The following is a 14168-nucleotide window of genomic DNA, read 5'->3' on the forward strand; positions in this document are numbered from 1 at the left end:
AGCAAACAGTTCATTACTCACCTGATGTTCTGCTGGCTATGGTGTGGGACTTACCTGTGCAGAGGTGGGGCAGCAACAGAAACACCCAGCTGCAGAGTGGGAAGAAGCCACAGAAATGCAGTTTGGGATAAAAGGCATTCCCATTTAAGCACAAAGCAATCATAAATCCAAATCACACAAGAAAAAAGTTTATTGAAAAATAAATTCTTCCTAGCTTTTTTTTTTCTACAACAGTGAAAACAAAGCATTTTTCTATGCCATTACAGACATTTATTGTTCTAAAAAAAAAAAAAAAATTAAAAAAAATCCCATCCTAATGAACCCCAGGAACTTGGCAGTTTCTGAACCAGTATCTGTTTGAATCCAACTGCTTGAACGTAATATAGTGGAACACAACCATTGAAATAAAACAAAGGATTAACCTATCAGGGGAGAATTCAAACCAAACACCCCGTAGTACCAGCCTGATCCTGAAGTTCTTGTGTCCATTTAAAACCCCTCATTGACTCCACATTATTGTTTGCAAAAAGCATTAATTTACTTTTAGTGAATTCAGTTGGGTTTTTTCCCCAATTTACATTGCTACTGGGCTTATTCAGACTCTGATCCTCTTCACCCATGAAGAGGGAGATTCCTCCAGAGAATGATGCAGACTAGAACCCAAAGAACTGCCTCAAACAGCACTCTGGAGAATCTCCCTGCAGTGGTCAGCTCAGCAAGCTCACGGGGATCAAAGTCACCAAGCCCAAATTAGCTTTGTAAATATTCCCTGATATTTTTCTTTTGGCTCTCTTAGAATCTTCAGGGTAGCTTTCTCACAAAATTTCCTCTCTTTTTTCCTTTAGTAAAAACTGCCATTTCCTCCTCCTCTCCTGCATTCCTTACAAAAACCAAATCAAACCCACGACGCCTTAAAAAATACTTTTCACTGTCACTGCATTGCAACAGACCTGATAATGAACAGAAATTAGTTCTGGGTATTACACCATTAAAATGAACTGCCTTCAGACAGCAATTGAACTTGATTTATCGTGTGCCTATTTGATATTTCAAACTACTTTGCAGCTGCTGGAGCCTGAGCCAGGTGGTGTTGCATGCACTCGGTGCCCGGATGGCTCCAGGAATGCCAGGCGTTATTTACATGCTCTCCTTAAAGCCAAGATTTGGTGGCTCCTGCAGGACCCAGGGCTGGCATTTGCAGTGACAATACAGATGGGTTTTCGTGCACCAAAAGCAGCCACATGCTTTGGTGGCTCTGGGGACAGCAGGGTCCTCAATGCTTCAGTTCTGTGAGCCCTTACAGGAGGTGACAAATTCTGGTCCCATGCACAACTCACTTAAGTGAATTGCACCTGCACTGAACTGCCCAGCAGAGAGAAGGGTTTCAATCACTTGAGCACAACTAATTTTTTAAAGCAGTTTCTGTGTGTTGAGGGTGAAGTTATTACTAATTTTATAAAAACTTTAGGACCTGGTTTTATTTGCTCATTTAATAAGCAAGTGGCTTAGTGCTCTTGAGAGAGGTCTCCTGAATTAAAACACACTTTTGTGTGTTCTAATTACATGAATATGCAAAGGATGACACTGTTAAAAATGAACAGGTCCCAGTTTGCAAGGCACATCAGCAATGGTTGTACTTTGTTACTTTTCCTGGAAGAAGGAATAAAAAATGATGCCTCACAGCTGAGGCATTCTGGGGTCTAGCCTCTGGTATTTTCAACACATTCCTACAGTAAACATTTTACACTGGATACATGGAGTTGCTGTTTACACATTCCATTTAAATATAATTACATTTGGAAGTTACAAACTAATTTAAAAAAAACCCTACATAACCACTTGAAAATGTGTGGATGAGATTTAAGTCACTGCCCATAAAACAGTGTGTTTTGAAGTTATATTTACAGCAATATTATTAAAGCAGATCTCAATAAAATCCTCTATATTCCTGGCCATTTCAGCTCCAATGAAAACACATCTGTCAGTGCATTATTCTCCTTGAGTTTACAGCAATCCCTACAACAATGGGGCCAAAGGAGATGGAAAGAGATCACAAGTGAGAAGTTGAAGGCATAGCAGCTGCAGGACAAACATCACAAGGAAACAGCCATGCCAAAGGTTAGCACCCCTGAAAAAAAGACTGGGAAATCAGAAACTGGTAACTCTTGGTCTCTCTAAAAATGAACAATGAAAAATGCCATTCCTCAAACTCCCAACTGTTGACTGAACAGCAATTTAACCACGTTTTCAACTGATACCTTAATAATTAATCAATAACATCAACTTAGAGCTGATCTTGTGAGCAAGAAAAACTGGTTGCTGATATGTGAATAACATGCCCTGGAAGTGTTTGGTCTTTATCATTTAAGGTACAGTGCTTTACACTTATTAAAAAGGGAGGGCTGATTCTTTAATTTTAAGAAACATTAATGGAGGAGTTGTGCTATCACTGAAGGCAGGGGGAGTCATGAAGTTAATGAGGCTTGGATGAGATTATATCCAGCCCGACTCATCCCAGTTTATTTATTTTACTAGCAAAATCTGGTCCTGAAATGAACTCTGAGCAAAAGACATACCTGAGAAAGCAATTTGGGTTTTGTTTATATGAACAGTGCTGCAAACTCAGAAATCACTTTGCAATTCAGATGGGCCATGCACTCTGAGAGGGGAGGGAATGTCTTTTATATTAAGAACAAATGAAGGAGGCTGCCTAGGATTTTAAAGGGCAGTGACACAACATGACAGCCTGATTTGGAGCTGATGATATCAAGAGAAATTTTCAGTGAGCCTGAATTCTTGATAACCAGCAAGGTGCAAAAGCTGACACAAAGCAGCTGGGAGCAGAGTGAAGCTGGAAGGTGCAGAGTCCTGGCTCTGGCTACAACCCCATCCCAACTGAAATCTGATCAGCAGCTGCCTTTGCAAAACACCATTGCAGAAAAGTAGTAGCATAAAAAAGGAAATCCATCTGCAATAAGCTGACCAGTCCCTGCACACTGAGAGCTGCCAGTCCAGCTGTGCTGAAAGGCCTGTGTGCTCTGGAAGCACCAGGAACTGCCCTGTGTGCATCCATGCAGAGACATCTTTATCTGAAAAACCCACACCTCCCAAACCTCAATGTGGATCTTCAATTTTCCTGCCCATCAAATCAGCTCTGGCTGTTCCTGGAGGTCTTCTGTTATCATTGTCTCCCTGGGGAATGTTCATGGCTTTCCTTTGCTCCCTGGTCAGTGAACAGACATCCTGTCCCAGCAGGAGCTCTCATGCCAAATCACAGATTCTCAGTACATTGCATTCTGCTTGCAGAAGCAATGTTTTGCAGGAATTATTAAAAGTTATAGTATCTTTTATCTTATTAAGTCTTATCTGGTTTTAGAACAGATTTCTCCACTACTTAAAAACATTCAAAATTCACAACACTAAGTTGTAGAGTCATCAGCACAATTTACCTGGAATTAGTGTTCCATTATACTTGTTCAGACAGTATCCATAATCCAAACATACATCCAAACCCCAAAGAAAGTAAAAAAAGGCACATAAACATTAAATACTTGTAGAAACATAATCTGATATGAACAAGCAAACACACTGCTGCAACTATAAATTACAAAAAGAAACATAGAAACTAAGCAAAAAATGCAAAAAGCAACTCTATTTATACATGTGCAAATCAACTTGCATATATGAAATAAATGAGGTTTTTATTGGCATTTTTAAACAGTGTGTATTTACCAACTTTACCTTTCAAAGGCAAGCCTTTTATGTTAATTTTAATAAATATGTAAATGCTTCTCTCAAGTTTTCTAATCCTGTAGGAACAAGATTTTTGAAAAAAACTAGGTCACATACAAAAATACAAAATTTTAAAACAAAGAATGTCTTGATATGAGAGATATGTTTAAAAGCTTGTAAAATGGTTTTGTATTCAACTTTTGACATTTTTTTTCCCATCAATCGCAGATCAATATATTCAAATGCAGTCATGCAAAAACCTGACTTCTGAGCAAAGGAAGCTGCAAGCTCTACTGTCAGACTGAAAAGAGCAGCACAGTCCCCTCTCTGATGTCCTTGCTTGAGTGCAAGAACTGGACTACACACCTCTATTCTTCAATTAGGAAAGAAGATAGTTACGGAACTCAGACAGAAAGTTGCCCCCTAGCCTGAAATGTGGATATCTAAAACAGGTTTCAGTCAATAACTCCAACTTTTCCCTAGTCCCACATGGAATTGCCTGAGTGTTTATCTGCAGGAGGATTCACTAATTGCTCACGGGGAGCGTGTGTGGAGCTCAGTGAGCAATGCCTGCAGAGTCTGTGCACTTACAGTTGTCATGACAGTCTCCTTTTACAGGAATATAGACTGAAGATGTAGGTATTGATTTGTTATTCTTCAAGATTAGTGAGTCTTCTCCATAGGTTTCAGTGGAAATAGGATCAGAGACCACTGACTGAAGCAAATTTGGATGTTCTCTCCCTGGCTGAAGTGCAAGCGGCATCGGTGCTGCTGTTGCATTTTTGCCAGAATGTATAATTCAGTTCAGCAGACTACAAAGAGTGCTACAGCATGAAAAAACAGAGCTTATAATAAACTCTCCCTGCTGTGGTAAAGGCAAACTTAGCATTGAGCAAAGCACTAGACCAGAAAATGTTATAATAACAAATACCAAACCCTTCCCATCTTTAAAGGTTTAGAGGCAAAATCAAATGCAGTATGTATTGCCATGTGGGCCTTACAGCAGGGGGAACCAAGCAAACATGTATTTACAGCAGAGAATTACACTACAGCAAAACCCACGTTTTGCATCCTTTAAGTGCACGAGCACAAATCTTTGTTTCCAACATAATTCTGTGATATCCCAGTCTGAAATCAATTCCTGCCTGAGGAACATCAGGCTGAACTACTGAAGACAAGTCCTGCTGTTGCCTTTACTTTCAGCACCAGGTGGAAAGTCATACATTGTGATAGGCAGGATTTTCTAGTTGCACAAATATGCACAGGTATGCAGGGGATATTTTATATAAATACAGAGAGAATTGTTGTGCCTGCTCAGACCCATTTCCAATTGTCCTCCCCCAGCTTTTCCAGGGCAGTGAAACTATGGCAAACTACATTTGTGCTGACTGAAGCAAGTGCTGAGCTATGGCAGCAGGAGGGATTTTCATACAGGTTTGTGTTTGTTTTCTTTTCATAGAAAAAAATTGCCTCCCATTAGAGAACCCAGCTGTTCTGTTTCTGGAAAATTAATCTAAAATACAGCAGATTTTTACATCCTCAAACCCAGATCCTGCTGACCCTGCTGCTCAACAGCTCCCACAGACCCTTTTTGGATACTCAACAACCTCCTGTGTTGTGCAGAGCAATGTTATGGAGTGTACAGGGTAACACTGTCAGGAGTGTTGAGGCAGGAAACCAAATGCTTGAAAAGGCTCATTCACTGCTTTTAAACTGGAATTTAAAATGTAGACAGTTCTGGAGGATTTATCCACAGTGCAATAGCATCTCCCTTGCCTGGTCTTTGGTAGGTCACCACATCCATCAATATTCCCACACAGATAATGAACACTGCTTACCAGAAAAATCCGAACCAAGATATGTCTCAGAAAGACCTACAGATGCTGACTGCAGATTTGTTTCTTACTAATCTTAACATGTAACTTCCTGACAAATTATGCTGTCAAGCATGTCCCCTTCTGCTGAAAATAACAAAAATTACCTCTGTAAAAAGAAGGTAGTTTAGAGGAGTTAACTTGCTTCTCTCTCAAAAAAAACCACCACCAAAAAAACTCCAAACCCAACTTCGATTTAAATTCTGAACTCTTGAATTGTTTTCTTCTAAATTTGTAATTGGTATGCCTGATCAAAAGGGAAGAAGAAACAAGGAACATGCAGAGCCCTAAAACCAGAAAAACAATCAAAGAACCCAAGAGGACTGATTAATTCTTTTCTTTTCAGTTCTTTGTCTCCTCTTACTTGAACTCCAGAAAAAAATTTCTCGTTAAAAACCTAACTAGTTGTGAAGACATTTTACATTTCTACCATACAATAATTATAGTTAGCTTAGTTTAACCTTTCTATGTCATTCAGCAACACTTAACTACTGGAAGCCATAGCAAACTGAGGCTCTAACAATAATATTGCTCCAATGATGCTGAATACTTTTTGCTTCACACAGTATTTCTAGTAGACAGACTACAACAGAAGCGTGGGCAAATTCCAAGGATTACTCTCTAAATGGGACCAGTAAACTGTGATGAGTCCATTCCAAAAATGGTTGTGTGTTTTTGTAGCTTTTCCACACTGAAGAATGCCACAACCCCAGTGAGCTGTGCAGTCACCAAGATGTGTCACATGCTGGCAACTGCCTATTTGCTCATTTGTGACACTCTGCTTAGGCTGCTCTGGTGCAGCAGCTGTGATGCAGACAATACCTTGTTGTATACAAATATTTAATTTTTAAAAAAGGAAAAAAACCGAAACAACAAATCTGGGCCCAAATAACCCAACAGCAGGGTACAGAGCTCTCTCATTATTCCAAGTTCTTGTGAAGTAAACCACTTTATAGCCATTCAAGCCAAAGCTGTACCCAAACCAGTGAATAAAATGTTAGTCCTCCTTCCCCAGCATCCGCTCCCTCAAGCACACTTTTTTCAGTTTTCTATTGGAATGAAGTTGAGATCCTTTAGCTAACCATGATGGGGGATGTCATAACTCATTTAAAAAAATAGAAAACACTTCACCCAAACAGCAAAACCAGAAGTTTGATGGGTCTGGAAATTTTCTACAAACTATTCTGTGCAGTCATCTTCAAATTACTGTCGAACACGAGACTCATTTCTCTTTGCAAACCGCTGAAGGAATCTGAAGAGTGATGCTGCAAATGTCCTTACAGGAAGAAAAGATCAGTTATAGCTGTTTATTATGAATCCCTCCTCTCTTAGTAGATAATTCTGCCCAGCAATGATAGCTCTGCCTGCAGCGGCAAACCTGGACCAAAGTGCAGGAAGTACTTAGGAACTCCTCTCCAAAGGACTCTGGTTGTCCCCAGCTGGGAGCAGCCCTGCTGCTGCTATAGGCAGTCCTTGCAGAGTGCAACCTGCCCCTTGATATAGTCCCTGCAGGGGCAGATCCTTCTGTGGGCAGGGTGGGAGCCAGCACAGCTGAACAGTAGCAGGTCACCTTGGAAAACACAGTGCTTCCTCCTTCCATCAAAAGAGGGGACCAGGATATCATTTGCAGACTCCATGGTGAGACATTCGATATTATGCCTAAAAAGCAAAGCATGTGATCTGTATCACACCTGGTTCATGAGAGTTTGGTACAGTTTTCAACCTTCCTCACTAAAAATAACAAACCCTGCTCTACTAGATGCTAAACCGAGTGCATTTACAAATGCAGCTTTCCAGAACATGACTTCTCTGCTGTACAGATTCTCTCTGCAGAGGGCAGTACAGCCCTTACAGCTTTCCTGTTTCCTAAAGATTAATAAAAGAAGTGAAAGAGAAAAAAAATGCTTTTGACTATTCCCCAAAAGCTAATATTTAAATACACCATGGTTTTTCAGTAGGACAGACTCAAAGGATCTGAAATCAGGAGATACTCTCTTTGATTTCAGGAAGTCTGTTCCCCAGGGAAGCCCCACAGAGGCAGGCAGCCCTGGGCAGCTGGAGGTGGGTGAGCTGGACTGGGAGGATGAGGGATGCTGCTCCTGGGCTACAGGGAACAGGGCCTGCAGCTCCCAGGAACCAGCCAGCAGGAAAATGAAAAATGCCAGTTGCCATTTCCTGACCACAAGGCTTAAGCACCAGGGTAGCAATTCCAGCAAAACCTTGTTTTTCACTTATTCTGGAAACATTGGTAACTTCCAGCATTTAACAGACAGGGTTTTTTTTCCACAGGATTATGATTTTGTCTAGACAGCTAGAAAAGAAAGTTTTTATATGAGCTGCTTCTGAACTCCACTGCAAATTACAACTTTTCAAAGAAAATACAACCCCCAAAATCGTCTACAATGTTATTTAGCAAAAAGTGGGGATGGAAAACCTGGAAAGCAGATTCCCCAGCAGCCATTTGTGGGAGCCTGGTTTGAGGACTTTGTTTTCACTCTAAGAGGAACACAGACTCATTTCCAAAGAGCACCTAAAAGCAGCATTCCTTTCCTTAATGCATAGCTGGTGAGTTTTACACATCTGCACCAACACCTCCAGTGTAGCAGGGCTCACAATTCTCTTCCCAGGACAACAGAGACAGAAGGGTTGTGTCCCCTGTGCTCCTGGCAGGTGCTCTCAGCAGTCCCCACCACTACCACACACCCCACAAAGCACTGCCAGGCCCTCACTCACAGCTTGCTGCAGCCAGAGCTGCTCTCCCCACCTTCCCTTCTCACTCAACTTGTGCTTTAAATTCCAACTGTGTTAAAAACCAGTGCAATAAAGAGACCAAACAACATATTTGTGCTAGAAATACTTACCTAAGCAGAGCTTTGTCCTTGTTAAGATGCTGGAAGAAGGAAGGCTCACAGATGAGCTGGCTTTCCTGACAAACTTGCTTACAGGATTTTCCAGGTTCAGCAATTTTGACTTGAAGGGCACTTAATGGGGGCCACATCACCTGCCCGTGACAGAAATCCTGCAGTGACAGATCATGTTTTGTTATGACAGGTTCAGACAACATTTCACAATACTCAGGCAGTATTTTAACATTTGGCAACTCTCACCAAAAGGTGATCAAATAATTTGGGCCTGGACCATCATGTTTTGCTTCCTCTGGTTAAACCAAAACTTGTGTGAACTCATCTCCTCACTGTGACCCAAGGCCCTCAAAGTCATTTACTAGTTCTCAATATCAGCTTAAGCTCTTTTCATTGTTTTGATTTCTTCTCCTGAAGGAGCAAGTTTTCATACTTCCAGGTCTAAGCACAAAAGTAATATTATACAGTCATGAATCACAAAGTATCCTGAGTTGGAAGGGACCCACACATTTCAAGGTGAGACCAAAGGAGGTGTCCTCCTTCATCTGTCTTTTCTTGCTCTTGGGTGAATGTTCTCACTCCCTTTGCCAAACTCTGGGGCTCAGCTGACCCTCTGCTGAGCCAAGTCAGTTTTCTGACCTCACAGAGTCCTGCCCCAAACATCTTCTGCTGGGTTATCAACTTCTCTGCTTGGCCACATCTTTCAAAGTCAGTGTGTCTGTTCAATCAGCCCAGCCTGCCTCCTCCAACAGCTCCCAGATTTGCAGCAGGGAATCCCTGCTGCTCTGGCTGTGGTTGCCTGGCTGCTCCTTTGACACCAGTGCCAAAACTGAAGCAATCCCTCCTCCCTCTGGTTCCCAGCCTCTGCTGCTGCCTTGCAGAGCAGACACAACTGTGTGTGCAGCCACAGAGCAAACGGGAGGAGGGGTGGGCTCAGCAGGGGTGGGCTCAGCAGGGGTGGGCTCAGCAGCCACACTGGGCTGCTGGCAGGGGCAGGGCACTGCCAGGATGGAGCAGCTTGGAGACAAGGCTGGTTTAAGGCAGCTGAAGGTGGCACTGCAGGCTGTGCAGCCACAGCCCACAGTTCTCTTACCTCAGACCATACAGGCCTTCAGCTGAAGGTATGGAGAGTTCACCAAACCTTTCTTGTGAACATTGTCCTCCCTCCTGACCCTCTGCCAAGGCCCCAGAAGGGGAACTCTGGACACCTTTAAATGCTACAGCTCCACTGTCCACAGAGTGACCAGTGGGACAGGGTATCTGACCCCATCTCTTCACACTCAAACATCCCCTGAAGACCCCACTGTCATGGTCAAGGCACACAGCCACTGAACCAGACCAATTCTTTATTCCAGCATCTTTGCTCCCATTTCAAGCTTGCACTGCTTTCTCTGTTCTTCCTGCCTCCACCACAAACTAGTCAAAATAAGGTCTCAATCTTTATTTTTTCTTTTTATTTTTGGTTCATCTGACATGTTAATTAGGCAAAGTGTTAAGTACATGCAGCTAAAAAATGTCCTTGAGTATCCTGGGAGCTGTGAAAAACCACCAGCTTTCAACCATTAGTCAAAGCAATGAACAAAATTACAATATTCTGTGGATTTCTGAGAAGCACAAGGGAGGGCTTAGCCCTTGGGGGTGGGCCAGAGGGAAGAGACAGGTTTCAGCCACAGGTGCCATCTCTTGATTGTCTCTTTTTCTCCCTTACATTGAGCTCCATTTCTTTCTGATTGACAAATGCTCCCAATTATAACTAACTTGGGTAGAATAATCAAAAGCAGTAGTGACACTTTTACAGGTTTTGCCATCAATACAGCAGCAAAAAGCTTAAAGTGTTCATTGGCAGGGAAGTGGGAATAGCTACGCTGTGTTTACTGCCCTCCTGACCTGGAGCTGTGTTATCCTTTAGGACTGTCTTTAACAGCACCCACCTTCAAAAACACAAGTACAGACAGATGTCCAGTGCCCTTGAAAGAAATCCTGGCAATTAAATGACATTTCAGAGATAAAGGTTATTCCTATCTCTGTTCTGCAGCTGCCAGAACAAAAGGCAGAGCTGGCTACTGCAACAGATCTGGCTGGCTTGGGCAGAAGTCCAAGCAAACACACAATTTCTAGAAACCAGGATCCCATGTAAATCTCTGCAGTTTATTACTCAACTGAACATCTTCTGCTGCTCTCAGCTGGCAGTAATGCCCAGGGACCAAAAGTCCTTTAAGTAACTGAGTTCCAAACCATTTAAATCTTTATTGATTGAAACTAAATACTTGAAAAATCTGCCCAGAGGCTGCAATTCTGCCCAGAGACTGCAATTCTATCAAAAAGTACCACTGTATTTAAGTGATCCTTCTTGATCCAAAGCTTTTATGTGTGTACACAGCTAAGGAAGTCACACAGGTGCTGAAAAATTGCTTTGCCTTTCTGCTTTCATATAATGCCAAGGTCTGCACAGCTACTATTCCTACTTGGACAGGAACAGTAGCACTGAGCTTTAAAATGGAGATGGTCCCCCTTTCCAACATAATCCAAGAGTCATCCACAACAGAAGTTCATACCTGTCTTTCAATAAAGGCGTTCATCCTCTGAAGCATTCCCTCACAGGTAAATTCATAGGGCAAATAAGGGTCAATCTGTGGAGACAGTGTTAAGGTTAGGGGGGGTTTTAGTTTCAATCAACTTCGTTGTGTACTCTGTGACAGCAGCTTCTGGTCCAAATACTCCATTACAGCTTGAGTAACAACAAAAAGTTACTAATAAACTCATTAGCAAATAATAATTTTACAAAAATAATTTTATAAAATTATACAAAATAATTTTACAAAACCATCAGCAGGTTTAGCTGATTTTTCTTCTTTTTAAAGGCAATAAGAATTGCTCCATGACTATCTCTATGGAAGCTCAGGGTACACTGCAAAGTGGCAGATGTAAGGCTAGTCTGAGACCCTCTGGGATTCCAGAGCTCCTGTTTTAACTAAGTTTCAGTTCTGAAGTTGAAGTGACAAAACAGAATGTGATATCTTTGAAAATTCCTTCATACTCTTCCCCACCTTGAAGTGCCCTCATTGCCATTCTACACTGTGAGTGCACAAGCACTTCTGTGGGAATCTGAAGGCTACAAAGTCAGACTTGAGCAGAGCAGAGTCTGCAATGCTCCAAGAATCAACAATGAAACCTCCTCACTGAATGCACAGAGAACACAGCTTGCTGTGTAATTCATATGTGAAATTCTCATTTCTATACAAATTCACCCATTTTTTCAAGAACCTGACATATTCAATATTAAATCATGAGAATCTCTATACCACAGATAGTAATAACCATTTTTTCCAATATCCTATCAAAATGCTGCACTCATTAGACTAACATTGGGAAGCACTGTATGTGCAGTACACACTACACTCTCAAGTGCTGATAGCAAATTGAAGACACATTTCTCACCTTTTGATTCAAAATTGATTTCACGGCCTTCTCAACCTCAGAAAGATCATTGATGTCCACAGTCCACACATGGGGCTTCCCAATATAAACTTCAGCATAGGGATGCTGAGATGTCAACTGAAAGAAGAAATTATATTGGTAAAAATTAATGTGCAAAAATACCCTTGCCTCTCACTCTCTTAATCACACTTTTTGGATGCAATGCACTAGGATAGTGCAAAAATTCAGTTAGAACACAACAGTCAGCATCATTCCTTCTGAGTTACTTTTCAGATTTTCTCTTTAAATTTAGAGTGTGAATTTAGTTGGAAAACTGCAAATCAGGTAACACAGATCACAAGTAAGACATGTGCACCCCTGATTTGTGGCTTCAATTCTCACAAAGACCCACATCACAGAAGACTTGACGTTTACTGAAATTATTTGCAGCCCGATCCTGCTTCCCCACAGCTCAGCCACAGAGCCTCCCTCCTTCTTCACAACCTCTCACAGCCACAAGTCATGTTAGACCTGCATGGCTGCCTCCCAGAGATGTCATCCTCACCCTGCATCCTTCAAATATCAAACATTTCCAGAGTGCTGTGAGCAACAGTGAGCAAAGTAATTTTTATAGCCAGGGATCAATTCTGACTCTCATGACAGAGTAGAAGAGTAACGTGACCTCACCAAGAGTGAAAACCAATATTTTGCTCACCAGTTTGTCAGAAAACAATAATAATGAATACCCAAGAGGGTAACTAAGAAAAGCTGTATCAGAGTTGCTTTCAGAACTAGCAGGACAGCTCAGTAAGTATTTTTGGTGACTGGTCACCCAGCAGTGAGAACATGTACATGAACACACAAAAGGGAGCAAAAGCTACACAAGGAGAAGAGGTTCACACCAGCCTCAGAAGAAAACTGCATTTTCAATAAATACCAAAAACCCCACAGGACAGGTTGTTTATAGGCAGTGTTTATACAGCTGCCTCTATGCTGTCGTTAGGATAAAAAGACATTGCAGAAGATCTGAAGCAGGAAGCAGTGTCTGTTGGGAAGAACCTTCTGCACTAGGAGATATACTGTACTTGATCTTTTCTTCTGATCTGCAAAAAACTGTTGCATTCACTATTAAAAAAACCCATTAAAAATAGCCCTTACATTTCACTTGTGGAGAATAGCAACTTGCAAAGGTTACTTTACAAAACCAGAAAAGCAGACTTCAAATTCTTGTATGGATAATCATGTCACAGAACTACATACATTCTTTTTGTTTTTCTTTAGCACTTGAAGAATGGAGAGAAGCATTTAAGGGCTTTCTTAATCCCAAAGAACCAGCATATGGATTACTGACAATTGGATCTAAATGCAGCTGTGAAGAACAGTCAGAGAAAATATCAATCTCAGGACAGGTGAGCAGGGCATGTGAAGGCAGCAATATATGGATAAGTATGATGTACTTTGCACTTGAGCAGTCAGTAGGGATTATTTATCTGTACAAGTCAGGTACACAGCATTTCTGTTAGTGCTGACACATGCCATCAGGATTTATCATGGCATTCCAAGCCCAGAAATTCCCACAAAGCACTTAGATGGGTTCAGATTATTTACTGAGCCTGACCAGTTATGGTGTTTGGGCACAGAACAACTGGAAATGAGACCAAAACTGAGGGACTCACTGAAGAAAAATATATAAAGGTGTCAAGTCCAAGGAGAAAGTTTAAGCAGGCTTTTATTCCCTTATTGCTGTCTCTTTGTTAGTAACAGACTGAGAGAAGAGGCAAGCTTCAGCTTGTACAGGACAAGAATTCAGTGTATAACAAGAAAGGCAATTACAGTTGGGGATCACAAAATTATAAGGAATTTTTTTATGTTCCTGATTGGAAATGGGAAACTCTTCTGCTTATCAACCAGCTGGTGCTGCTCAGGACACAATTTATATGGCCCAAGCATAACCTGAATTGGGAAGTGTGGCTGTGCAAGGTTCTCATCACCTGCATGTTACCTGAGAGCTTTCCCTTGATGTAAATACATAAAGAATATATGTATATACACCTGTGAGCAAGCCATGGCCACAGACATGAGTGCTGATGTCAGAAATGGCTCTGTGACTATTAAATATTTACAAGTATAGGCTGAGTTTTACCTACACTGAATAAAATAAAAATATTCCAAAGTCAGTGCCAGGATGAGGGGTTAGTTTACTTAGCTTCAGTCTTCTCTCACTAGAGCCTAAACACACTGACTGTTTTAAAAGCTTGGAGTTTGGTTTTCCTGTTTTCTTCAA

General features: G+C 41.5%; 1 protein-coding gene across 4 annotated transcripts in view; it reads right to left on the bottom strand.

The window, feature by feature from the left end:
* Positions 1 to 166: 166 nt before the first annotated feature.
* MGAT5 (alpha-1,6-mannosylglycoprotein 6-beta-N-acetylglucosaminyltransferase) overlaps positions 167 to 14168 on the bottom strand; it is a 111062-nt gene continuing 97060 nt past the window's right edge. For all 4 annotated transcript variants that reach the window (XM_021548729.3, XM_021548731.3, XM_021548730.3 and 1 more), the window contains exons 14-17: positions 11906 to 12022; positions 11023 to 11097; positions 8468 to 8625; positions 167 to 7265 (exon numbers count right to left, since the gene is read on the bottom strand). In XM_021548729.3, the coding sequence (XP_021404404.1) occupies positions 7067 to 7265; positions 8468 to 8625; positions 11023 to 11097; positions 11906 to 12022 (549 nt within the window). In that variant the 3' untranslated portion in view covers positions 167 to 7066. The remainder of the gene's footprint in view (positions 7266 to 8467; positions 8626 to 11022; positions 11098 to 11905; positions 12023 to 14168) is intronic.

This window comes from Lonchura striata, chromosome 8 (genome assembly GCF_046129695.1).
Source record: "Lonchura striata isolate bLonStr1 chromosome 8, bLonStr1.mat, whole genome shotgun sequence".
Taxonomy (NCBI): Eukaryota; Metazoa; Chordata; class Aves; order Passeriformes; family Estrildidae; genus Lonchura; species Lonchura striata.